Raw genomic sequence first — 24,931 nt, 5'->3', positions numbered from 1 at the left:
CAACAATAGCATTCCATTAATACACTGCTTGTCCAATTTACAGCACTTAACCGCTCGATAAATCATTTTCAGTGAAACAGATATTCCAATTGACACTTGTCGTTGCAAAATACTGGCTTTCCACAAATGCGTCGATCTCACAAAGACCGTGTTCTGCCAAGCTTGACTGCTCGCACGCAATGTTTGAAATTTGATGAACTTCATCACTAAATACAATGAATCTTTGTAAGGTTTTGCGCAAAATGGTTGGAGAAAGAGAACCTACTTGACCAGAATCCTCACATAACCTTTCATACCATCCCCCCTATTTTCTGGGTCCTCTGCATTCCTATCGGGCTCCCAGTTTCCTGTATCACATGTGATTCTCTCAAATGTTAGACGAGCGCCAAAAGGAACAATATGAGAAAGTGTATAGGTTCTCTTGGGTGGCACCTGGTCGATAGGTGGTGGGCGATGTTGTTTAAGTATACCGAGAGCAGCCATAACTGCTAGCATCTCGTTATCATGCCCAAAGTCCTGTGTCATGGGAGTCAGAAAGGTAACCAATATGGGTAACAGACAGAAAGGTTGACTAACAATAAAAAATAGCTCTCCTCCTCGAGGAAATGTTGCTTCATTGTTGTCGAGGGTGCGGTTGGTTATAGTATGATCTACAGGAGCGGAATCGGTCAAACGGGCAATGATTTCATTGATATAGCCAGCCTAATTATAATGAATCAGCGAATAGGAATTTGTGAGCAGTTGATGAGTGACTTGCACCCATGGTAGGTCCATATTCACTACCTTGCCCAACTTCATAGAACCTTTTAATGTCTTTGCCATGACCCAAAATTTCCCATTCATCTTGAGTGAAAATAGAACACCATTTTGACCAACCTTTCCAATTCGTACCCCTCGCTTGACTATCAAAGGCACACATATCGGCCAGGCAGACAAGTTCATCAATTCTGAGTCGGGGTCGCGGACAAAGGACATTGTTGAGCCGATGCAGGGCTGGCATAAGTAGAGAAGAAGTCAACTGGCGCTGTGCAAGCTCTCCAGGCGAAGGGTTGAGAGCGTTAAAGGCAGGGCACGAATGGACAGAAAGAGTGTTGTTGAATGACTAACTTACAACAAGTGTGTGAGCGACGTATCATGACAGAAAATTGCAAGATACGTACATTACCTTCGGGAATAATCAAATCCACATGTGGAAGTTGAGATTTGTCCTTGAGTATAAAACGGTGTTGCCGGAAACCCTAATATCGTTTGTTAAATTTGATGCCAAATAACTAGAAACGTCACGATTTACTTCAAGCCAATAACGAGAAGTTTCAATGACCCGTTCTCCTCCGGAAGACCGAGAAAAGACATCTTTCGCCTTGCGCAAAAAGCCTTTATATTGGGCAGCTATCTGGCGACCAGAATTCCATGCACTATGGCTGATCAGCTTATTGTCTCGATGAAATCTCCCAGAGATGGTTTACGCTTTTCTGCCTTGATCCGTGAGATTGTCAAAGCGCCAATCCTTGAGGGAGAAATCGACTTCGGTTAGGAATGCAAATTCTGGGTGAAGTCTGGGCATCTTTATCTCTCTATTATCCAGTTTCTCAAGAGCACCAAGCATACACTTTGCGGCTTTGGACGTCGGGAACCTTGCGGTGTGTCGCTGAAGCTACAGAAAGTCACAGGATCATTTCTTTAATCAAATACACCGAATTTGAGTTATGTTCTTACCAGAGTCACTTGGTCTATCTCACATCCTCTTGGCAGTCCTGCCTGAGCGCCTGCTTTGCCCATGCTACGAAAAGGCGCATACGGCCCTTGATTCTCCCACCACCCACGCTCAGCTCCTCGTCCATTGTCGAGCATTTGGCAAAGTGGCAACGCATAGCAGTTACCCAATGACGATACGTCCCATACTAAGAATGCTATGATGATTACAGCTATTGTAGGGAGAACAACTGTCAGAAGAAGGATGTCACGTTTTTTCTGTCTACGCTTGCGAGTCAAGAGTTTATAGAAAGCCGGGGAAGCGGACTGTTGAGGCTGAAGAAGAGGAGTGGACGATGTTGGTGTTGATGTCATTCTGAGAAACGGTAACGGTCAACTTGAAGATCTTCTCAGCTATTACTGCTGCATTCTTAAGTGCTTCGGTAGATTAGGTATTTATCTTACAAGTGAAAAGAAAAGGTAAACGGACTTTCAAATATTTCATCTTGAAAGGATTTATTGACTTGAATTATATTTTATTTTTGGAAGGGGGAAACTGTCTAGAATAAAACGTGTCCCAATCTTTCACCATCCAAATTCTTTCATCGGCGTTAATATTTCTCTTTTCTTTTTCTTTTATAATACCTTTTATAATATCCAACGTCTTTCTTTTTCTTCTAAAAAGCATTTAAGTCGATTATGTGTTCAGATCTTTTCCGAGCCTCGACTCCTCTTCCACCAGAGGACAGAAAGGAGCCTCATCGACCTTCACTACAGGCTCTTGTTGGTCAACCATTGAAGATTACGCTGATTGACAGCCGCATCATCATGGGATATTTTACCTGCGTTGACAAACAATGCAATATTATTCTCAGTGACGCTGAAGAATTTCGCCCTCCTCCAGCTTCTTTGGTTGCCAAGGAGGAAGCCTTGGCGAGCGGAGGGAAGCTGGTAGGTGAGCTAGCGGAAGAAACTCATGAAGAAAGAGTATGGAAAAATAGAGAAAAATATTGGCCCAAGAGCGAGCCCTTCTCCGGCCCAGGAAGCGGTTGGGGCGGAAGAGGATTGTCGATGGTCTGTATGAAGAAGAGTGACATTGTCAAGATTGAAGTAGAAAAAGAGATCTGGCATTGGATGGGTGGGAGGTGATGGGTAGGATCCTCGTTATTCTCTTGGAGCACGGCCTTATGAAGTGCAGATACCTTTTGACTGCCTTGATCTTATCTTGAGACACCCGTCTCTGTGAAGGATTAGGCCTGCCACCGCATGATTGTGATCAGTCAATCTACCATTGGTAAAAGATGTCTGTGCAAGCCTTATGACACCTCAAATCAGTAAGTGTTTTACCCAAACCCTTTATGTTTCCCTATTTTCTCCTTATGATGAAACATTTTCGGATGTAAACAGCCTATAGGCTATTGTCCAAGAGCGCATAAAATCGTGTGGATATTTCCGTTGCCTTCCTTCTGATCATTTTATCTCATCTCTCCACAGTCAATCCAAATGAACCCATACTGACGGATGAGGTGCTACAGTGTCGACATTAGAAAAGGCAGGTACTTCTTGCATAGGTTGAGTACACTTGTGCGTCGTTCCCAACATTTTTTGCACTCGCTGTAACATGGTCTATACGGTGAAAGCTATGCTTTTTTTGTAATCAACGACCCTTGTATTATATATCGCACGGCCGATTTATATGCGACATCAATGAATCATGCTTGATTGTTCAACAGAATGAAGCGACAAATTCCTTGGGTGATCTTCAAGTGCTATCATTAATCACTTTATACATCCGTTGCGAAGACTTGTCTGTGAAGAACGGCTCCCGGATGACAAGACAAGGAAGAATCGAGAGTCAAGAACTGTTTGACATTTGACTTTTTTCACAACTAGAATCGTTGAAAAATATTTTAGTTGAAACACCGTGTCCCGCTTGAAATTTATTTGAAAATTCTCGAGTCAACGTTACTCTCAAGCTCTCTAAGCACTTTACAGTGCTCCTTTTCGCGTAATGTTCCAAGTTCATGAAAGATATCAATCACAGGCAGTTGAGATAACTATCAAGGGTTTATAAACCATAATGTTTGGTGCCATTCACTGGCAACTTTTGTGCTTTCTTCTCTGCATACATCTGTTGTGCGATTGACTGCAGCTATCTAACAAGTAAACTCTCGATGAACTTCAAGTCAAGCACATTCAAAAGAGCAAAAGAAAAACGTAAAGCGAAGTTAAAAAGTTTCGTAAACCTAAACAATCTCTCAAATATAATATCAAAATAAAAAGTACAATGTACCACCTTTCTGTGTGTTAGGCGGCTTTCTCCGTAAAGTCACGTGACATAATATTTCAATCTTAGTCAATTCTTTTTTGGGTTTTGGTTTCATATAAAAACCAAAAACGACATCCCAACAACCCTTGGGATATACCTGGCTGTCATTCCCATTGAGGTCGTTGAGCCATGACTTTATTACCTACTTTTCATCTAGCTTCTGTTAGTGCTTCGCAAATTCCTGCTCGTTTCCTTGGATCAGCATTGATTCCTCTCGCTGCATCGAGCATCACATCTTTTCGATATGCATCAAGCTCAGCTCAAAGACTCAACACACCACAAAAGAGTAAGCTCCAGCTGGAACTGGAACAAAAGCTTGAAGAGCAGAAGCAGATGTTTTCGAGGATGGAAAGAGCCAACCCGGGGATTGATTTAGCAGGATCAAAGTTGCCTATAATAGGTGAGTAGACTGGTTGGATTGCAAAAGTCATAATGGAGAAAGCTGTACATGCTACTTGAAGCTTTATTCACACATCCATAGAGCCATGTGTAGATCCTCCTAGGCTGTGGTCAGATTGGATATCATTTGGTAAATCGAACGACAAGGCGTACAAAACCGCCAGAGCAGATCGGGAGAAGATGACTAGACAAAGGTGAATCGCTTCTGTGATATACTCTGTCTCAGCTTCTGACGTTGATTGGTTCAAGTATCGGCAACATGATTTCGCAGGGAGGTTTGGACGAGTACAAAAACAGTGTTGTCAGACAATTACCTGGCCCTCTCATTAACGCATGGGTTGGCATTCGAGGCGCTGGTGCCATGTCCAAAACAGTCAAGCAGTTGACGGAAATGTACAACAAGTACATGCAAATACAGGCTTCGCAAGTCACATCCGTCACGTTTTGCTCTGATACTTACTCCATATCAGTGGAACCATGGGACAAGCACTCTCCATCAGTACAGACGATGCTCTGATCGCCGCTCAGAATGTTATTAGAGGTAGGAAGGATAACCTAACTTGGGAACTCGACAAGGAAAACAAGCGACCTCGGCTGATCTCTGCGAGAATAACTGTTGTCGACCCGAGAGATGGCAAAATGGCAGCACAGGTTACTTTGGCGTTTGACACTCAACAGGTACATCAGCCTCAGAACCTCAGCTGTACACGTTCTGATTGCCTTCCAGTCTTTGATCATTCAGAAAGGCAACTCTGCCCCTACAAAGCGGACCCAACGGGTTTTCGAAATTATTGTCTTTGAGAACAGGCTAGGTTCCAATGAAGGATGGAAGCTGAAGGGCAAGCTGACACCCAATACATCGTCGGCATAAGCAAGAAGACGAGCGAGATACGGCCTTGTGCCGCGGATGGAAAGCCGGCTCATCCGCACCGCACTCCTTGGGTTTATAGTTTCCAACATGCATCGACGTCGATTCCGTCTGAACTTCCGACTATCTACCAGTATAGTCTTTTCGAGCCATGTCACGCCAGAAAGGGATGGCCATCTTCATCAGTGACAAGGAATTGTGAAGGAGAGACAACCCGATCGTTAAGATCTAATGTATTAGAGCACAACGACCTTGATCTTTGTCGCAGCTTAACCTTTTGACCTAGAGGTTAAAAGCTCGGGTATGCGATACCCCAACTATTCCATCTAAAGGCAACTTTGTGGAGTTACCAGCCATCTTCACCTGGTTCTCTATCTACCAGTTCCTTCGACGGCACGATCGATCTCCTTGAGATATGCCGTCAAAACCCACGTCATCGCCCCGTCATCAGTCTCTTTGAATAAATACGGGTATAAAAGAGCCCGCCTTTTTCTTTAAATTCCCATCTTTCTTTTTACAGTTTGCCCACCATGGTATACTTGCCCGCTCTTGTTCTATTGCCGCTGGCATTGGGTGCTCCTGCTCACAGAGAGAATGACAAAGTTCCTGGCATCTTTTCGTCTTTAGACTTTCAAACCGCTTTTGGCGAGAATATCCGCCATCTCAGTTCTTGGTCTTGGAACAAGGCTGGACAAGTCATCGACGAGCTCGAGGCCTATGGCGGACTGAAAACGATGGGTGAAGAGGATGATACTGGAAAAACAATTTGGCAGCGACTCAATGACGACCCTCATAGCTTTAGTAAACTTGTAAAAATCATGGAGGTAGGTGGCTGGATTCTAATGGACAAGGATGGAGGGTTGACAGCGGGTAGTTTGAGGGACATGCGCTTGAATTCTTAAAAGACCAAGACTTGCAAATTACATTCTTTGTAAGTCAACACGAAGGTGATTTAATATACAATCCTAAATTTGTATAGGCTCCCAACAATGATGCTCTAAAGTGCCCTCACAAGCACCACGATCATGATGATTCCATTTTGGAGCTTTTGCAGAGCCCATCGCTGTCTACTCTTTCGGCATTCATGGACAAGGAGCCTACTCTGATTGCAGCTGACGATGATGATGACGACGATGATAAAGACAAAAGACACAAGAAGGAAGTCATCCGCAAGATTGCTGGTAAAATCCTGGCCTACCATGGTTTGCCGAAGGCATATACAGTCCAAGAGCTTGGCCAGAATTCCACCTTTGAGACAGGCTTGAAAGCAGAAGATGGAAGTTATGACGGGTTACACAGAAGAGTCAGAATTGTGAAAGAGCTTGTGCCTCCGGGTACGTCGTCGTACAATGAGTCATGGCTAATCTGTTGTAGCCATCAAGCTCAACTTTTACGCCAAGATTGTTGCATCGGACCGCAAGGCTTCCAATGGCTACTTTCACGCCATTGACCATCCGTTGCTGCCTCCTGGTTCCATCTTTGACGAGACCTTCCTCTTCCCAGACTGCTTTTCCACACTGACCTCTGCCGTACAAAAGCTGAACCAGAGGCATACGTTGGATTGGGGCTATGACCATGAACATTCCAAGCCTGGCAAGCTCAAATTCCACGGCACTCCGCTGGCAACATTGTTTGCTCCTACCAACTCTGCCTTCCTCTTGTTGCCTCCTAAACTCAAGTTTTACTTGTTTAGCCCATTCGGTGAGAAAGCATTAGGCAAGTTGTTGGCTTATCACTATATTCTCGACACGCTGTTGTTATCAGAGACACTTCATGTCGCAAAGCACCGTGAGACTGAGGTATTGGCTGAAGACGGCGATGATCCCAGTTTCTACAAGGAACTTAAGATTGAGACTGCTCTGCCCAATGCTACGATTACTGTCGAGATTGAGAAGAAGAAGCTTCTTCCTATTGAGGGTGAGTTGTTTGCATTGAGTGTTTTCAGTGAGTTAACAGGTAGTAGGTTTCGTAAAGACGACAATTAAAGTCAATGGTGACTATGTCAAGATTATTGATGTTCCTGCTCGTAATGGCGCTTTCCACGTTATTGATAAGCTCCTCGTTCCTCCTCACCATTGCCATGACCATGGCATCCAAAAGCAAGATATTGCTAACGATGATGCTTGGAACAATTGGGAACAATGGCTTCCTCAATGGGCAAATGAGGCGTGATTCACTCCACCAGTATCAAGAGCTGCTTGTTATAATAAAAAAGATGTATTCTAGTCAGAAATGTATTGTGTGATTAGCCGATTCAAGTTGACGCCATCGTTGGGAAGAGACGACTCGACTTTAAAATTGGTGAATGAAGTAAAAACAGAGATAAAAAAAGAAAAGAAAAGAATCCAAAATAAAGCCAGACCATCTACGCTCGGAAAGAGGTCCGTGCGTCAGTGATGTGATTGTTTTCGATTCGATTTTTTGCAATTTTGGATTTCTCCGTCAGCACATATACAAAAACTTTTTAATCATTTTTTATTTTTCTTTCCTCTTTCTTTTTTCTCTTCTTGTCTATAGCTCATCAAAATGACTACTCCTTCCAGCCCAGGGGAAAGCTCTCTCGCCACTTCCATATACTCTTCCAAATCACCAACAGAAGCAGAACAGCACAAGGCCCGCGTAGCCAACTGGCGATTCTCCACTATCTGTGCCGCTGTGGACGGTAAAGATCAATATGGCGCAAGTTCGACACCTATTTATCAAACCGCCACTTTCAGAGGTATAAACGGTCAATACGACTACACCAGGTCTGGAAACCCCACAAGAGATTCTTTGGGTAAGTCTTGAGTTCCTAATATAGCTCGTGTTCTGACCAGAACAGAAACTCATCTCGCCCGATTGTACAATGCAACCCAGGCATTTGCATTGTCGACCGGAATGACATGTCTAGATACCATCTTGAGACTTATCAAGCCAGGAGATCTCGTTTTGGCAGGTGACGACTTGTATGGGGGTTCTAATCGTATTCTGGCGTACCTTAGTACCCATGCAGGCATAAACGTCAAGCATCTAGACACGACTGATGTTGAAAAGCTGGTCCCGTACTTGGAACCCGGTAACGGGTGGGTCTTCTGTACTCGGGGTTATATCTTGCTGATCCCGCCGATACAAGGGTTAAGTTGGTGCTCCTTGAATCACCCACCAACCCTCTTTTGAAGATTGCCGATATCCGACTCATTGCCGACACTGTTCATGCTGCCTCTCCTGATGCCCTTGTTGTTGTGGACAACACCATGATGTCGCCCTACCTTCAACGGCCTCTTGAACACGGGGCTGATATTGTCTATGATTCGGCAACCAAGTTTCTTTCGGGACATCACGATCTAATGGCTGGTGTCGTTGCCGCCAACCGACCCGACATTTGCAGAGACATTGCTTTCATGATTAACTCTGTTGGCTCTGGCCTCGCACCCTTTGATTCTTTCTTGTTGTTGCGAGGTATCAAGACCTTGTCCTTAAGGATGGACAGACAAATGGCTACCGCCAACCTGGTTGCACATTATCTTCATTCATTCGGTTTCCTGGTTCACTACCCTGGACTCAAGAGCCACTCAAAGAGAGATACCCATTACAGGCAATCAACTGGTGCAGGTGCCGTGTTGAGTTTTGTCACTGGTGACAAAGCATTGAGTGAGAGGATTGTTGGAGGAACAAGATTATGGGGTATTAGTGTATCGTTTGGAGCAGTGAACAGTTTGATTAGTATGCCCTGCTTGATGTCGTAAGTTGGTTGCGTTACTGCTTGTCCAAACTCATCATTGACGTAGACACGCTTCGATCTCCGCTGCGGTTCGTGCTGAGCGAGGACTTCCTGAGAACATCATTCGTCTTTGTGTTGGGATTGAAGACCCTCGAGACCTTATAGACGACCTTGAGCATTCTCTTCTTCAGGCTGGTGCTATCATCCCAAACTTTTCCTATACCCCCTTGTCGCAAGACAAAGCGGCGGAACTCTATGCGAGAGATCCCGAAGCTTGGATATTGGAACGCGCCGAGGGATTCAAACGCCCATCTACTGCAGATGGCTCCATCATTGATAAACTCGTCAATAGCATTAAGGAAGGCTTGGCCGTTTCAAAACCGCCCACGGTCTACAAAACAATCAAAGACGACGTTGTTGTCTCTGCTCCTGGAAAAGTAATTCTCTTTGGTGAACATGCCGTGGTACATGGCGTGACTGCCATTGCTACAAGTGTTGACCTCCGGTGCTTCTCTGTCCTGTCTGCTCGCCACGATAACATTGTTGGATTGGAAGCTCCCAACATTGGTGTTGAGCTCGAATGGGATATCAGCAAACTTCCTTGGAATCTTCTTCCAGTGCATTCTAATAGCGACAGACATGTTGCAGACAAAGAGCTTAATCCAGCACTCTTGCAAGTAATTGAAAATATAGTCAACCTTCATTTTGAGGTGGGAAAAACTGGCATGGCAGCGGCTGTTGCCTTTTTGTACCTGTACATGATGATTGCAGGTGATGAAAGCAATGCGTGAGTTCCAGTTCAAATTGTGTATATCAACGATTTCTGACATATCTATAGACTTTCTTTCACATTGACAGCTTCATCTAATCTTCCCATTTCTGCAGGTCTTGGTTCCTCTGCAGCATACTCTACGTGTGTGGCTACTTCCTTTCTACTTGCTCAACAACACCTTAACATCCCCTCTTCGTCTTCTCGATTCTCGAAAGAAGACACCGACTTGATCGATGGATGGGCATACCTCGCAGAGAAGGTATTACATGGGAATCCCAGTGGCATTGATAATGCTATTGCTGTCCGTGGAGGTGCTGTGGCATTTACAAGATCCATGGGGGGGAGAAAAGGTGGTTTAGACGGGCTATCCAAGTACGTTACTACTATTATCGTTAAGTAATGGCTGATTGTCATTTATAGCTTCTCTTCTATCCGTCTCTTACTCACTAACACCCTTGTTCCGAGGGATACCAAGTCCCTAGTAGCTGGTGTTTCGGCCAAGCGTCTGGCCGAACCAACTGTCGTCAATTCAATTCTGGATGCTATACAAGTAATTTCAGATGAGGCCTGTTCACTGCTTGGTGGCGATAAGCCTTTGGAGCGAAAGGCTCTATTAGCGCGTTTGGAAGCGCTGATAGTGTCAAACCACCAACATTTGGTGCAGCTTGGTGTCTCACACCCATCTTTAGAGATGATTGTTGTCTCTACGGCTCAGGATCCGTTCTGTTTGGCCACAAAGCTCACCGGTGCTGGAGGCGGAGGTTGTGCTTTGACTCTGATCCCTGACGGTATGACTCTACGATCCAAATCATAGAGATGCCTTTACTGATATCTTTGTATAATAGATCTTCCTCAATCGTCCTTGGACCAAGTCATCCAAGTCCTCGAAAACCATGGTTTCCAGCCTCATCTCACAACACTTGGCGGCCCTGGTCTGGGTGTTCTCGCTCAGCCTACACAAATGTCAGAAAAAGATGACGATAAAGTCAAAACGCCTGAGATGAGCGAGGGAATGCCGGTTCCGAAGAGAGCCGGACTAAGGGACGCTAAAAAGGAAGACTTACATGGATGGGCAGAACAGCTGGGTACCTGGGTTTACATATAAGACAATGAGCTTGTATAACTTTTTGTTTATTATTGATTGTAGATAGTTTTGTACAATAGCGATCTGTCAATGCAAGAAAGAAAGATCATTGGACGTGATCCATATCAACGATGCTGCTCATGGGGAACTTTTATATATCATATGAGCAAGCATTGTTTGTATGTTCAAGCTCAGCCTGCGCTCTTCTCCGTTTCTGTTATTCTCAGTAAAGTTTCGTTGTGTGCTCATTATTGGTTGCCTGTTGCTGCTGCCACCACAAGATACATTTTCCATATAATACTCGTATTGTGATTTTTTCGGAACCGACTTGCGCGTCTGTCACTTTTCTTTAAATTCGATTTTTCAAGTTCTTTCTCTTCATTCTTTCTTTAAAAGTGAAATAGTCAATTGGACCAACATCAATTAGGAAATTTTTGAAGAGAAAACAAAGAAGCATCTAGGAGAAGCTCGTCCACTGACAAGATTACCAAGCACATCCATCTCAGCCTAGGACATGTCTGTTCAACAGTATCTCAGTTCTCTCTTTCAACCTCCTGTGCCCTCTGAAGAAAATGACTGGGAAGCTGTAATAGCGGGCTGGGGACCTGACCAGTATGTACTATCGTATTCTGGTCACTTTATCAACACTTACATGGTTTGCTAGCTTTGCTGAGTATGATGAAGTTTTGGCGGAGCCAGGCTTGGAAACGTCTCCTTGGCCCTCAATACTTGATTATATGTCAACTGCATTCCCTATATCTCTCCCTCCACCGGTTCTAGACTCAGAGGTATCTTCATCTGAGAATTTTGATATAGTCGAGCGTCTTCGTCGGTATGTGATGATAACAAACACAGACTTTAGCGATACATTGATGTAACACCGCCAGTCATATTCCCAACACATTCAGTTCTCTTGTAAACCTACTTTCAATTCCGCGCTCCAACGATGACATTCAATCAGAGCTCATTGAAATCATGGGTTTTGAGGGTGAGGCTCTATCACTGGTTGAAGAGCTGTTGAAGCCGGGTGTTAGAGACATGGTTGTCAGCCGCTGCCTACGACCGAGCACTGTGAGTACACCTAAAGTGATGATAAACTCATGAGCATAACTGACGGTATATGTGTAGAATGACAATAGTAAGAAGGATGAGCAACCCTCTTCGATCAACAGGCCACCAAAATATGTACCCAATAATAGAATGGTGGTCAAGGGCAAATTCAAAGATCATAAAAAGGTCTTGGATATATCCGACATAGTAGGCTCTGCAGAAGACATATCACGAAGGTTGCAAGAACAATTGGAAGGTCCAAAACGAATGTTTTCGGAAGGCGGCCCTGTAAGCAATTAAGTCTGTAGTAATTGACAAATGGCTCACGATTCTGTGGCAAAGCGCATGGCAGAGCTGGAAGAACTTCCACATGTGTACACAGCAACAGGATCTAAGAGTATACCACTTGCACATGGTGGCAAGCTTGCCTTGCCTGAGGGCACAACTAGGGAATCTGCCGATGTGAGATATACACGTTATCTCGTCATTTTTGCCATTTTAACCTTTTGATAGTTTTTCGAAGAGGTGGTAATACCACCTGCTAATCCTGTGCCTCCCAAGGAGTGGGAACGGCCAGTCAAAATCGGAGAACTTTCACCTTTAGCTAAAGGCTGTTTTCCGGTGATTATTGTCTCTTCTTGTATTGAGCTATTGTGCTGATTTGTGGGGTTTCAAGAACTATGTGCAACTCAATAGAATGCAAAGTATCATTCAGCCGACGGCTATGTCTACTAATGAGAACATGTTGATTTGCGGTTTGTTTAATTTCCTTCAATATAAAGGCGCTAATTATCATGTTCGATAGCTCCTACTGGTGCTGTGAGCGGGTTTCGTCTTATTCGTTTCTGAGAGACTGATATATCTTACAGGGTAAAACAGATGTCGCTATAATGGCTATCATTCGCGTTTTCTCACAACACCTAGTTGAGGGATCCTCATCATACACTTCAAACTTCAATATCGATCGTAGCGCATTCAAGATAATCTATGTTGCTCCTATGAAAGCTCTTGCCGCTGAAATAGTCTCCAAATTCTCCAAGCGTCTGGCATGGCTTCGTATAAAGGTGCGAGAATTGACTGGTGATATGCAAATGACCAGGCAAGAGATCGAAGAGACACAGATCATCGTTACCACTCCGGAAAAGTGGGATGTAGTAACGAGAAAACCTACAAGTGAAGGAGAATTGGCTTCTAAAGTCAAACTTCTCATCATCGATGAAGTTCATCTGTTGGCTGAAGATCGAGGTGCTGTCATTGAAACGATCGTGGCTAGAACTCTTCGACAGGTGATCATCGTTCCGCTCACAAAACTATGTCAAAACTCAGTGAATGTATAGGTTGAATCGAGTCAGTCTCTCATTCGTATCGTCGGCCTTAGTGCCACTCTGCCCAACTATGTCGATGTCGGTGACTTTTTGAGAGTCAACCGGCACCAAGGTCTTTTCTATTTCGACGGTTCCTTCCGACCGATCCCTCTTCAGCAGCATTATATCGGTGTCTCAGGCAAACCACGCTCGGCTATTTCAGCGCGTAATATGGACAAGGTGGTCTTTGAAAAGGTGCGTCATTGGCATATTAATTACTTACATACCATTCATACATATCCTTCTCACAGGTTAGCGAGTTGGTGCAACAAGGTCATCAAGTTATGATCTTTGTTCATGCTCGACGAGATACTGTCAAAACTGCTCAAATACTCAAAGAAATGGCCATTGAAGAAGACATCTCTACTTTTATACAGACCGATCAACATACCAAGTTCAGTCTGTATAGATCAGAGATTTCCAGGTCAAGAAACAAAGAAATGAAGGAATTATTTGACGCCGGTTTTGGTATTCACCACGCTGGAATGTTAAGAACCGATAGAAATATGATGGAAAAAATGTTTGGGGATGGGTGTATAAATGTGAAAATTCTCTTTTATCACTCCATTCAGAATGATAATTCTAATCAATTTCTTTAGGTTCTCTGCTGTACCTCCACCTTGGCTTGGGGTGTCAACTTACCCGCACACGCAGTCATAATAAAAGGCACTCAAGTGTACGACAATGACAAAGGTGCATTCATGGATCTATCTGTATTAGATGTGCTTCAAATTTTTGGTCGAGCTGGTCGTCCAGGCTACGCAACTAAAGGTGTAGGATATATCTGTACTACCCATGACAAGCTTGACCACTACATCAAATCCGTCATGTCTCAGGCAAGTGCAATTCCCTTGATTTATTGATTGACCGCTGATATCATTCTTGATCTTGTACAGACCCCTATAGAGTCCAAGTAGGCTTTAGTCGTAGTAGGAAGGATTTAACAATCATTGCTAATATACCATAGATTCATTCCTGGCATGACTGATTCTCTCAATGCCGAAATCTCGTTAGGAACTATTGCAAATGTTCATGAAGCCATGCAGTGGCTAAGTTATACCTATCTATTTGGTGAGCAATGTACAGCCTATTGGGAGTCGAACTTAATTGGATTTTAGTGCGCATGAAAAGGAACCCATGGGTTTATGGTATGACATACGATGTGACAGTAGACGACCCACAACTTGGAAATAAGCGTAATGAACTCATTATTCAAGCTGCCCGATTACTTCAGAAAGCCAAGATGGTTCGCTACGACGATCTTACGAATACATTCACCATAACTGACTTGGGACGAATTGCTGCTAAATACTATCTAAACTTTTCAACAATCGAGGCCTTCAGTGAGTATTTGCCCTGCATACCATGAGTCTTATTACTTGCTCAAAACAAACTTTTGCAGATGACAAATTTAACTCAAAAATGAGTAACGCAGATCTTTTTCAGATGTTGTGCGAGGCCACTGAGGTAATTTTATCCACCTTATGGTACGAAATCTTACATGTTGATAACATAATGTAGTTTGAGCAAATCCAATTACGAGAAAGCGAGACTGAAGAGCTTGAAGCGATTATCAGTAGCGGAATAATTCCTCTGGAAGTAGCTGTAAATCGATGATACTAAACGAGCCGAACCGCAGCTGATTATTTCGGGCAATAGGGTGGTGCTATAAATAAACGTAACAAAGTTAATATTTTGCTGCAAGCGCATATATCCAATGTGTATATCAACGATTTTGCTCTTGTGTCTGATACTGCTTTCGTAGCCCAGGTATGTCTTGTTGACTACTGATGAAGAATGTTGTAATTTAACGATGAACAGAATGCAGGACGTATCATCCGGGCTCTTCTTGAGATCGCTCTTAGTCGCCGGTGGGCCAACTGTTCCTATTTGTTGGTGGAATTAAGCAAATGCATCGAGCGCCGGCAATGGGTTTATGATCATGGTTTCGCACAGCTCAAGATCCTTCAACGAGAGACACTCCATAAGCTCACGCAGTATACACCCGATGACATGACAATAGATGACTTTCGAGACATGTCTGCTCAGGAAATAGGAGAATTCATTCACATGAATGAGAAACATGGTCAAGCAGTTTTAGATGCGGCTATGGTTTTTCCTACAATCAGCTTGTCTCACAAACTCAAGCCAATAACTCATGACCTTTTACAAGTTACTGTCCAAGTGACACCAAACTTCAAGTGGAATTCAAAGATATCTGGTAACAGTGAGCCATTTTATGTCTGGGTGCAAGACCAAGAAGGCTTGGACATCTATCAATGGCGAAATGTCCGGATTACTCCATCAAGCACATTCATTGACCTAGACTTCTTCCTCCCTTTCGATGATACCCCTCCCGAATATATATCAATTATCGGCGTCTCAGATAAATGGCTGTGGTCTTATGAATCGTCGTATATACCGCTCACAGAAATCGTCATGCCACCTCTACCATCAAGACCAACTCCAGTCTTGAGTATTCCATTTATCAAGACTTCTTGCTTCAATGACCCTCAACTGGAACAGAGATATGCAATGAATCTGGGTATAGAAACTCTCAATACAATTCAAAGTCAAGCATTTTGGATATTTTATAACACTTGTGTCAATGCGCTAGTCTCGGCACCTGTAGGAAGTGGCAAGTCTTTGCTAAGTGAGGCTGCTATATGGTAAGTTCTCTATAATTTGATTTACATCATAAACTTATTAGATTCATAGGAATGCGTTTCGACATGATCGAGAATCAGTGGTTCTCGTTGTAGTTCCGAATCAATATGCCGTCCACGAAATGGTTGCTCGTCTACGCAATCTTTGCCCGCCGACACGGAACGTCAACATACACTCAATTCTTGATCAATCTGATTTCGAGCAGATCACATCTGGACGAGCCGCGATCGGTGTGACAATACCCTTCGCCATTTTGAACTATGCGAAGATCGACGACTTGCTCGCCTCATCAAAAATAAAGTTATTTGTGCTTGAAGATCTTCACCTCATGAACGAGCTCTATGAGCTTACAGTTGCTAAAATATTATCATTAGCATATGCAGCACGAACAAGAGTTATTGGTGTCACTTCTTCATTGAATGATTCAAGCCAATTAGCAGAGTGGCTTAATCTCGACCCAGGACCTTTAGATCAATCGGAGAAACAAATTATGTTACAACCTCCTGCATTGTTTAACTTTGCTCCGTCAGACCGTGACAATCACATATCTGTATCCATCAAACCTTTCATCATCCCTCACGGTCCAACACTTCTCCGTGCTATGATCAAGCCTGCATACGACATTCTCAAAACAGCAAAGCAAGGCGCAGTCTTATTCGTTCCGTCAGTTCATGCTTGCTCCAAGGTCGCTACCGATATTGTCACTCAGTCTGGAACAGAGATGGATTTCAGCGGTTTCCTTTCTCGACCGCGAAATGAGGTCGAACCATTCCTTGAGCGTTTAAAAGACAAAAAACTATTTGAACCCTTGCTACATGGCGTCGGATACATCACGAGTCATATGGCACCCTCAGACCTTGCCATTGTATTAGAGCTTTTTATCAGTGGTATCATCCGAGCCTTGGTGGTCCCTCGTCAGTTATGCTGGACTCTTCCCGTTAAATCCGAGACTGTAATCGTCATGGGCACTCAATACGTCCGTACAGTACCGAATAATGATAGTAAGGCGAGACCTGAAAAACACCTGGTGAGCTATTCTCAGCAAGAACTTGTAAAAATGCAAGGTTTTGCCATGAGATCTGCCGCACCTACATCTCCCGGAGGAAAATTATATATCATGTGTCAAGCCGAACAACAGATTATGATTTCGAGAGTGCTCCAAGAGGGTTTACCTTTGGAATCCAAAGTACTTAATTTGCTCGGTAGACAATCTACTTCCTCGTCGTCTGTGGACCCTCGTGCTGTTCACATTCTGAACAGCCTCATCCAAAACCAGAGTCCGCCTGTGAAAACTACTGCGGATCTGCCTAGGAGATCCGATAGTCGAAAAACAGACATGATGGATATCGTAAATTGGACCTTCCTTTCTATCAGAATTCGTTGCAACCCCAGCTTCTACCAACTTCAACCCAACAGAGAGTCACAAATGGAAGACATATCTAGAAAGATAGATGAGTGGTTTGATGCAACAGACGGTCAAACGTTAGTAACAGTGTCTGGGACGAAGAGGCTCATCGTGAATGAAATTGGGACGAGTGTAGAGACTGGTAAAGAGCGGGTGGAGAAAAATACCAATGACAGTGATAATAAGAATGAAGATAGCGATGACCACAATGGCATGGACAGGAACGTAGTATAGGATAGAGATGAGCCCAAGACTGCCAAACGGAAGATCTTGATGCCTTGGGATTGCGACGAGTCAGAGTTAGAGGATAGAGATAGTTTGTTCAACGAGACTTTACGTCGTTATGAAGATTGCATGTTTCTGGTCTCATTCATTCATTGTAACTTCATCCCAACTTCTGCATACCATTTTGGCCATATGTACACTGAGCAACATGGGCCCCCGTCTCTGTTGCACTGTACGAATTTACATATGTTTACATCCTGTTTAAAGTGATTGCATCGATCGCAACCTAATAATGTATGAGGCACTACAGCTTTGCTTTGGCACTCTGTGAGGGCCATTTATCAGCGAGAACCTCAGTTATCCTAATGATCTAGATACCTACCTTGAGGACTCCATCAAGCTTAGTCTAAGAACATCATATGTCAGTACATTTCATTGCTCATAACACAATATTCATCGCGACATACCGCGAGCATAACCTAGCAAAATTCGTAGTCGCTTTAGCTTTAGTTTGTTTATGGTTGTAGTGAAATACCTACATTACCCTTAACTTTGAGACTGCCAGTCATGAAAGCCTTTTGGGCATTGACTTTGCCGTCAGCGAGACCAAGAAATGTATCTAAATCATTTCAGTGTAAAAGTCGGCTCCTTAATATAATTGACCCACCATCACTCAAAGTGATAGTAACGTCTAGTAGATCGATCATCAGCTTTATCTACTTCATCAGATAACCACAATATTCTTACCAGGTTTCTTGGCAGCACCTTTGGTCACGTTGGCTTCGTTCTTTAAATCGATTCTATTTCAGATTAGAAGCGGCAGTCGTTGTAGAGCTGTTGACCCACACCCAAATTGCCTCCTTTCCTTGCCCGTTTTTTACATTTAGTTGGAAAATGCCATTTGTCTGCGTTGTGATAATCAGCCTACGCTCACTTCTCTTAAGGGTTTCCTCAGTACAGTTTTGATTTGTTTCTTTTTTTCTGCTTCAGACATTTGTTCAAAGACAGTGGACAAGGCCTGCAGTATTACTTAACATACATGGTTTTGATTCTTGTCTCATCGCTTACAGAAAGAACCTCGCTAGTCTTTGTGAACAGTGCTGTCAGTTTAAGTGTCTAAACCTTGTAGTGTAGACACAGACCTTGAATCCTGACTCCTTGATATTTGACATATTGGCAGGAGTGAGAGTTGAGGGTTGAGAAAGGCGTTGCTCGGAAAAATCAAAATGAAGAGATAGTTGAAGATGCAAAAAAAGAAAGTTTAAAGAATATTCATTATTTATGGATTCTTCAAGTTTATAAACCATCGGTTAAAAAGACAACCGGGAATACAACAGCACGTGTCGAGCACGTGACGTAGAAAGTTGTGACTTGTAGTTTTTGACGGTTGACTGGACTTTTGTCATTTTAATATATTTGGTTGTTTAAACATTTTATTTTCCATCTTTCTAAATTAGATATCTCAATCCTTTCAAGACATCTCTCGGCAAAATTTACAAGACCAACTAGGCTTGGGAAATGCTTATACAATCGAATCCCTATTATTGTCGATCCCACTCTAGCCATGCTTTTCAAAACCAAATCTTTATTCTGGAAAATTCTCGATGAGGCTGAAGAATCTGGAATCCTCGATGAAACAAAAGAGGAGATGGTTGATTATGAAAGGCTTGTAAGAGAAGAGATACAGCAAAAACGCCAACTTCTTCAAGACCAAGTGAGGACGATCAGTGTCGACGTGCGAACAGGAAATGACTCAAAATGTCAGAAACTGTCATGCAAGCAGCGACTTGATTCTGCTCGCGAAGATGAGCCAGATGAAATTTCAAAGCTTGTTGATCAGAAAGAATTGTCGAATCAAAGCACATCCGTGGTGTCTCCTCTTGCCTTCATGACTGAATCCGGATCTATATCCAACTCCTCTCAATTGACGCAGATGAAGGTTTCTACACCCGATCTCAAAATAGAAACAGGTTGTATTAGCGAAGCATTGGGGTCTAATCTGGTTTCATCAACACCGCTATCGTTTCTTCTGAAAGAGCAAAATGCAATTGAATCGAAAGCGGTGCCATTCTTCGTTAACTCAAGACTTTCTGATAATGTCGTGAACACTATTGTTGTTGAGAACGAAAGAGATTTCGCTGAAGCTTCTTCTTCAGTGGGTGAGAAGAATCTTTTGTCCGATACGGGACCATCGATGCAGGTAGTGAACCCGACAAATCCACTATCCTCCTTCCGTCAATCCCAATTCGCCCAGACTTCAACACCCAATGCACCCAATGCGACATTGCCTCACGTGCCAACACCCAGTTTAGATCATAGTGCTTTGGTTCGTCATTCGGAGACACCTGCCAAGTCTTTAATTTCCAAAAATTCCATTCGATCTCAAGTTCTGGACACTCCAGAATATATATCCTCCCCCGCTGATACTCCTGACTATACTGGTTCCTCTAGATGCTTGCTCCATCCTTCCATCTTCACTGTTGGACGAACAACGCGCAATGACAGCGCAACTCCCATTGGAAAAACATTGAAACAGAGTGTTTCTAAATATTGGCTTCAATTTGCAAGAGCTTATCCGGCACCAGCCAATGAAAAGGGTAAGGGCAGAAGAAGAATAACGTCAAAAAGCACATCAGCCAGATCGAGTATCTTTCAAGGTCTGCGATTTTGTTATCCGGTTGAAGGTTCCGCAGGGCCCAAGTATGTCTCTAGGTGGACCATTGTGAGTGATGAACGAAATATATTGTCAGCATGAAAAGCCTGATAATAGGTTTTTGCCTTAGATTGCGGAACATTCTGGTGTGGTCACTATGACGCCAGACACAGCAACTACACATATCATATATGATAATCCTAATCCTACGGTTTCCAAGCTTTCTAGAATTCTAGGCATTGATGCGCTTTCCCAACTTCCAGAAGGAACAGAAATTGTCAGATGGGATTGGGTGATTTTGTGCCAAATGACAGCAAGTTTCATTTGATTTCTCATATATGTATCAATCTCAGACAATTTGTTAGAACAAAGTTGAACCTACAGACTCTTACCGCACCTTTCGTTCAAATTCCTTTACCAAGATTCAACTTGTGGGCAACATCAACAAACCAAAATTTTCCATACTTGTTGATCCTGGACAGATAGGACGCAGTAAAGTCACACGGCAAGTTAAGACTTTTTGGTCGACTTTGCTGATGATTGTCTGCAGGAAACGGAGTGCTCGACAATCAGACACTGAGTCTGACGAATCCCAACCCACCAAAAGACATCGAAGTCTAGGAATAGCCGCTCGTATCAACTCAGCGTGTCGACAAGGGCTTGTCGATACTAAAACTCATCCATCAAAGCTTCGGTCATTCGTTTTGCCTCATGATTGTGGTAATGAGCTTCAAACTTCAATTGCCCAAAATAAAAAATAGGTCAAAATGGAGAAGACAGTGAATTGAATATTGTCATCGTTGGTGTAAAAGAAGGGCATAAATTTGAAACCGAGATCCGTAATCTCATCGTCTCTTTGTACATGCGTCTATCATGGCACTGTAGCTGTTTGGTGACGAGAGTAACGCCCATATTGACAACGAGTTTCAAGCCCTTAATATCGACGCAGAGATACCAATTAATATAATCTGTGGCGGAGATGTGAATATTTCAACCACAAGAAATACAAAAAATGGAGAAGATCGCAAGGAAGTTATCGAACAATTGATGAAGAGTTCAAGAACACATCTCCCATGAGCCAAATGTTCCTCGTGATTGGGTCTTTGTCAAGTTGGGCTCTCATATAAATATAGACATTTAGGTAGGTCAACTATTGAAAATTGAATCTTAATCATCTAAATTTGATATCAAGGTAATTTGTCTTTATGAATATTGGGAGGCGTCTAATATATCCTATGGGCGAACATTTCACTCATTCAAATATAGCACTATCAACTCAAAAGTTCATTGTCTATGGACTAGTGAGCTTGTAACTTTCATCATGGTGATAATTATGCTAAATTACCTCCAGTTCAAATGTTCTCTCCGGCTATATTCAGAAAAATAGGCCATAATCTTAACTAAGAAAAAAAAATTCAGCATGTAGTCCGTCAAAGAAACGGTATGAAAGCAATTACATGAAAACTGGATACACCGGTCATACGTTTGCGGATCAGGCTTGTGACACGATTCCAAGTCATGTTGCTATATCGAGACTAAGGAAGCAATATTCAAAGGTTTCAATTAAGATGGAAGCGGAGCTTGACGTTTCCATGTATGTGCGATTAATAAAATCACTTCTTAGATACATTCATCACCGTCGTTGATGAAGTTACGGTTGGCAAGTGTACGCTTTGTCAAGTATGTTTCGTGAAAGACTAATTGCATGCTGTATTTTCTTGCTACTGGTTTTCGTAATTATATAATCTTACATAACTTATTCCCTAACCTTAAGGCTCTTTCAGCTCCCCCTTTGCCCAAGCAGCAGCAATTTCTTCTCCAGTAATTTCCCTTATATCGCCCGGTGTAGCAGTGGCTCCCTTTATAGTCGAAGCGACAACATCAACAACAGTACCAATAGCAGTTTTTTGTTGGTGATAATGCCTGACTTCTTCGATTTTGACTTCAAGCACAGCGACACGTGGGTCAGTAGGAGAGCCATCATGGACGCCATCGCCCAAATCGGCAAACCATGCCTTGATGGTAGGATTCCAAATTTGCTCTACGAGGCCAGGAGAGTTGTTTCTCCTATAATAGAACATTATGCATCAATAGGGCAAGCCTTTCATAACTGAAAAAAACACGCACTTGGCTTTACCAGCAATGGATGCCCAACCCTTATTTTGAGACATGCCGTCAACACTGATGTTCACATGAAGACTAACCTCTCAGTCAGTTTCATCATCATCAATTTTTTAAAGAAATTCCCACTCATTATCAATCTCAACATCTTTGTAAGACTGGTTATCATAAATAAAGTAGAACCTCCAATCAGGCGTGATCTGGGCAATATGCATAACACGACCATGAAGTCGGCCGTTGGGTGCGTGGGTGACAAGAATGACAGATTTCTGTGCGGAGAGAAGCGCCTTCAGGTCAATAAGCTTCTGACTGAGGGTAGGGGCAGAAATGGATGCCGCAGTATACTGGTCTGACATGTTGATGTTGATATGTTGCAAAGTTGAAGATGAAAAGTTGTTTAACCAATATTAGCCGCAACGTATATATATATATATATATTCTTCAGTACCGCTTGAGATTACGACATTAGCCATCGCTCCATCGCTTTGTTTGGTGGTCCATGAGAGCTTGACGAAGAATGAGGCAATCGTCACATGACGTCATTAGATGGTAGGTTTGACCAGATAATGCCAAGTGGATATCCAGACTTGCTGACGATGATTGTTGTCTTGTCTTATACTCTGAATCTTGGACAGTATAGTGGTATACCAAGTGTACTGCATTTGCGTCTTGGTGTGTGAGTGTTGAGAGAAGAAGGGTGATAAATTGAATTGTTTCTTGATATGACGGAACAGTTTAAGCGTCAGGTTTCTGTGACTTGAGAACAGAAACCAAATACCACTTCGTATGCCATCTCCACGCTCGTTTACCTCTCATAGAACGGCAGAAACTTTTGCCGGTCGCCCTCTGAGGTAACTTACGGGCTGTCAAAAAACTCCAGCTTTTGTCCTCAAAAGCCCAACAGAAGAATATGCCGAACTACCCTGTCGGTCTCAAAACCTTGGGGATACGCCTTTTGAGTTAACATGATGCGCCGGAATTATGCTGTTCTTGCTGACCGTTTCAATTACTGGGCGAATAGGGTGGGTGTGGGATTGCAAGGCTATGGTCAGATACTCTCTTGGTTCTTGCTATGGGATAATGTTTCCATAATTAGCGAAGAGTAAGCATTGCTGGAAGAAGCTGAGAAATGCAGAGTTCAGAATAGCCATGTATTTTGAGAGATATTGAAAATCAATTTATAAAAGAAATTGAATAGACAAGGACAATACGAAAGTTGATAATGTTGATACCGCTTACACATCCTTGAATACACGTCAATAAGACTGGGCAGCGGTGATCGCCGCCTTTTAGACTTAATGTTACATTTATAATGAACAAAAAATCATAAATTTAAGAAAAAAAAAACTAATGCAAATGATTCTTCTATCGCCTCCATCAACTTCTTTACAGCTTCCTCCAGCCAAACTATACCGCCTGTTTCTACAACATCTCCGCTTTATTCCTGATCCTCAAGTATGGTCCACCCTTGTGCCACGCTTTCGCAAACTCTTGTCCACCCCAGGTCCTTCGCCTATGAGTACCCCAGAAGCAGATTTTGACAGAGCGATGGAGATTAGAGAGTGGAGAAGACAGAAAGCTATGAAGAAGGCGAGGAAAGTACGGTGATATAATACTGGAGGCAAGGATTTGGGTTAATGCAAGATATAGGAATTCAACAGATTGCGAGCAGCCGTAGCTTGTCACCCCCATGCTTTTGCACGCCTTTTAAGTGAGAGCTATGGTCAGCGAGGCGCTAGCAGATGGAAGCGTCTGGAGGTTGGTCATACTGTCTCACTGATATACCAATAAATTGAGACTGATTGATATGTAGACTATATCAGAACCATATTCATCAACTGTGTTAAAAACGCCTCTCCCTTCTATACTCTCGCCTCTCCGACCGCCAGAGCCGGCCCCTGATGAAACTCAGCCCAGGGCAAGAAAGACAGTGCCTGCTTGCAGATTACGAAAAATGGCTGAGAGATTGATTCAAAGAGACTGGAAATATGTTAAGGCGCCCATATACATACCTCGATTACCACCAGACACCGACAATGATGCAGGACGAGGAAAAACAATTATCTTAAATCTGAGGCATCTTGCAAATCTATCAGAAAGACCAGAGGGACTCGACTTGACTTGTCTGCCTTTTTCGCTTCAAATGATTTTCCCACGTAACGCAACCCGTCAACTAGTTCTCCCTCTTCCACCTTATCCACCTCCAAGACCCAAGGCCACAAGATCAAACCCGTCGACCTGGAAGCTACCAACCAAGCTGGATAGACGATTAATGATGAGGACGTATAGGCGGTTATGGAATAGCCTCGTATGGGTCCGGCCTGTTGGTCCAGCTTCGGCATTGGGTCCACAGAAATGGATAAAATGTAGGTACGAGGATATTTTACGATGGGAAAACGACATAACATTTAGAGACGAGGTTTCAGTCGAGGAAGATAAAGTACGAAAGATGACTAAAAAAGGAAAAGTCACTGCCAGAGCTGCGAGTGAGATGCTTGATCCTATCAAATGGAAGAGTGGTACAGTGAACGATTTCCGATGGCTGAGTATACAAAAACAGACTTCACCAGACACATGACTGTTAATGATTGTTATGCGTCCA

At 43.2% G+C, this 24,931-nt stretch overlaps 10 protein-coding genes across 10 annotated transcripts; 7 read left to right on the top strand and 3 right to left on the bottom strand.

The window, feature by feature from the left end:
* Nucleotides 1-46: 46 nt before the first annotated feature.
* Nucleotides 47-2,067, bottom strand: L203_106169 (uncharacterized protein; the record flags this gene model as incomplete). The annotated part of the gene is made up of 8 exons (XM_066215527.1): nucleotides 47-206; nucleotides 266-516; nucleotides 577-702; nucleotides 758-1,102; nucleotides 1,161-1,238; nucleotides 1,292-1,415; nucleotides 1,467-1,654; nucleotides 1,717-2,067. The coding sequence occupies 8 exons, from the start codon at nucleotides 2,065-2,067 to the stop codon at nucleotides 47-49; spliced, it is 1,623 nt and encodes a 540-aa protein (XP_066071624.1).
* Nucleotides 2,068-2,391: 324 nt separating this feature from the next.
* On the top strand, nucleotides 2,392-2,921 carry L203_106168 (uncharacterized protein; the record flags this gene model as incomplete). Its single annotated transcript, XM_066215526.1, has 3 exons — nucleotides 2,392-2,766; nucleotides 2,813-2,844; nucleotides 2,891-2,921. The coding sequence occupies 3 exons, from the start codon at nucleotides 2,392-2,394 to the stop codon at nucleotides 2,919-2,921; spliced, it is 438 nt and encodes a 145-aa protein (XP_066071623.1).
* Nucleotides 2,922-4,150: 1,229 nt separating this feature from the next.
* Nucleotides 4,151-5,291, top strand: L203_106167 (uncharacterized protein; the record flags this gene model as incomplete). Its single annotated transcript, XM_066215525.1, has 5 exons — nucleotides 4,151-4,421; nucleotides 4,503-4,614; nucleotides 4,670-4,843; nucleotides 4,891-5,098; nucleotides 5,148-5,291. The coding sequence occupies 5 exons, from the start codon at nucleotides 4,151-4,153 to the stop codon at nucleotides 5,289-5,291; spliced, it is 909 nt and encodes a 302-aa protein (XP_066071622.1).
* Nucleotides 5,292-5,818: 527 nt separating this feature from the next.
* L203_106166 (uncharacterized protein) lies at nucleotides 5,819-7,460 on the top strand (the record flags this gene model as incomplete). Its single annotated transcript, XM_066215524.1, has 5 exons — nucleotides 5,819-6,112; nucleotides 6,163-6,219; nucleotides 6,268-6,469; nucleotides 6,663-7,205; nucleotides 7,252-7,460. 5 exons carry the CDS (start codon nucleotides 5,819-5,821, stop codon nucleotides 7,458-7,460), a joined length of 1,305 nt encoding a protein of 434 aa, XP_066071621.1.
* Nucleotides 7,461-7,814: 354 nt separating this feature from the next.
* L203_106165 (cystathionine beta-lyase) lies at nucleotides 7,815-10,865 on the top strand (the record flags this gene model as incomplete). The annotated part of the gene is made up of 7 exons (XM_066215523.1): nucleotides 7,815-8,064; nucleotides 8,110-8,350; nucleotides 8,401-9,009; nucleotides 9,056-9,775; nucleotides 9,827-10,132; nucleotides 10,181-10,548; nucleotides 10,606-10,865. 7 exons carry the CDS (start codon nucleotides 7,815-7,817, stop codon nucleotides 10,863-10,865), a joined length of 2,754 nt encoding a protein of 917 aa, XP_066071620.1.
* Nucleotides 10,866-11,358: 493 nt separating this feature from the next.
* On the top strand, nucleotides 11,359-17,564 carry L203_106164 (uncharacterized protein; the record flags this gene model as incomplete). Its single annotated transcript, XM_066215522.1, has 20 exons — nucleotides 11,359-11,456; nucleotides 11,509-11,676; nucleotides 11,732-11,915; nucleotides 11,973-12,182; nucleotides 12,237-12,356; nucleotides 12,408-12,515; nucleotides 12,571-12,649; nucleotides 12,700-12,713; nucleotides 12,764-13,180; nucleotides 13,232-13,453; nucleotides 13,510-13,800; nucleotides 13,858-14,094; nucleotides 14,155-14,171; nucleotides 14,226-14,329; nucleotides 14,377-14,601; nucleotides 14,661-14,725; nucleotides 14,780-14,863; nucleotides 14,918-15,028; nucleotides 15,080-15,927; nucleotides 15,977-17,564. 20 exons carry the CDS (start codon nucleotides 11,359-11,361, stop codon nucleotides 17,562-17,564), a joined length of 5,190 nt encoding a protein of 1,729 aa, XP_066071619.1.
* A 295-nt stretch (nucleotides 17,565-17,859) lies between these two features.
* On the bottom strand, nucleotides 17,860-18,727 carry L203_106163 (uncharacterized protein; the record flags this gene model as incomplete). The annotated part of the gene is made up of 10 exons (XM_066215521.1): nucleotides 17,860-17,880; nucleotides 17,938-17,961; nucleotides 18,023-18,034; nucleotides 18,095-18,174; nucleotides 18,223-18,246; nucleotides 18,303-18,355; nucleotides 18,402-18,460; nucleotides 18,514-18,573; nucleotides 18,624-18,641; nucleotides 18,698-18,727. 10 exons carry the CDS (start codon nucleotides 18,725-18,727, stop codon nucleotides 17,860-17,862), a joined length of 381 nt encoding a protein of 126 aa, XP_066071618.1.
* Nucleotides 18,728-19,119: 392 nt separating this feature from the next.
* Nucleotides 19,120-21,417, top strand: L203_106162 (uncharacterized protein; the record flags this gene model as incomplete). The annotated part of the gene is made up of 6 exons (XM_066215520.1): nucleotides 19,120-20,277; nucleotides 20,339-20,521; nucleotides 20,574-20,713; nucleotides 20,759-20,902; nucleotides 21,342-21,349; nucleotides 21,401-21,417. The coding sequence occupies 6 exons, from the start codon at nucleotides 19,120-19,122 to the stop codon at nucleotides 21,415-21,417; spliced, it is 1,650 nt and encodes a 549-aa protein (XP_066071617.1).
* Nucleotides 21,418-21,977: 560 nt separating this feature from the next.
* Nucleotides 21,978-22,685, bottom strand: L203_106161 (uncharacterized protein; the record flags this gene model as incomplete). Its single annotated transcript, XM_066215519.1, has 3 exons — nucleotides 21,978-22,275; nucleotides 22,336-22,407; nucleotides 22,459-22,685. 3 exons carry the CDS (start codon nucleotides 22,683-22,685, stop codon nucleotides 21,978-21,980), a joined length of 597 nt encoding a protein of 198 aa, XP_066071616.1.
* Nucleotides 22,686-23,679: 994 nt separating this feature from the next.
* Nucleotides 23,680-24,907, top strand: L203_106160 (uncharacterized protein; the record flags this gene model as incomplete). The annotated part of the gene is made up of 3 exons (XM_066215518.1): nucleotides 23,680-23,928; nucleotides 23,980-24,087; nucleotides 24,143-24,907. The coding sequence occupies 3 exons, from the start codon at nucleotides 23,680-23,682 to the stop codon at nucleotides 24,905-24,907; spliced, it is 1,122 nt and encodes a 373-aa protein (XP_066071615.1).
* Between the last annotated feature and the right edge of the window lie 24 nt (nucleotides 24,908-24,931).

The sequence above is a fragment of the Cryptococcus depauperatus genome, chromosome 8, assembly GCF_001720195.1.
Source record: "Cryptococcus depauperatus CBS 7841 chromosome 8, complete sequence".
NCBI classification, from domain to species: Eukaryota; Fungi; Basidiomycota; class Tremellomycetes; order Tremellales; family Cryptococcaceae; genus Cryptococcus; species Cryptococcus depauperatus.
Note: the sequence above shows the minus strand (reverse complement) of the source record. Positions and strands in the feature narration are given on the sequence as shown.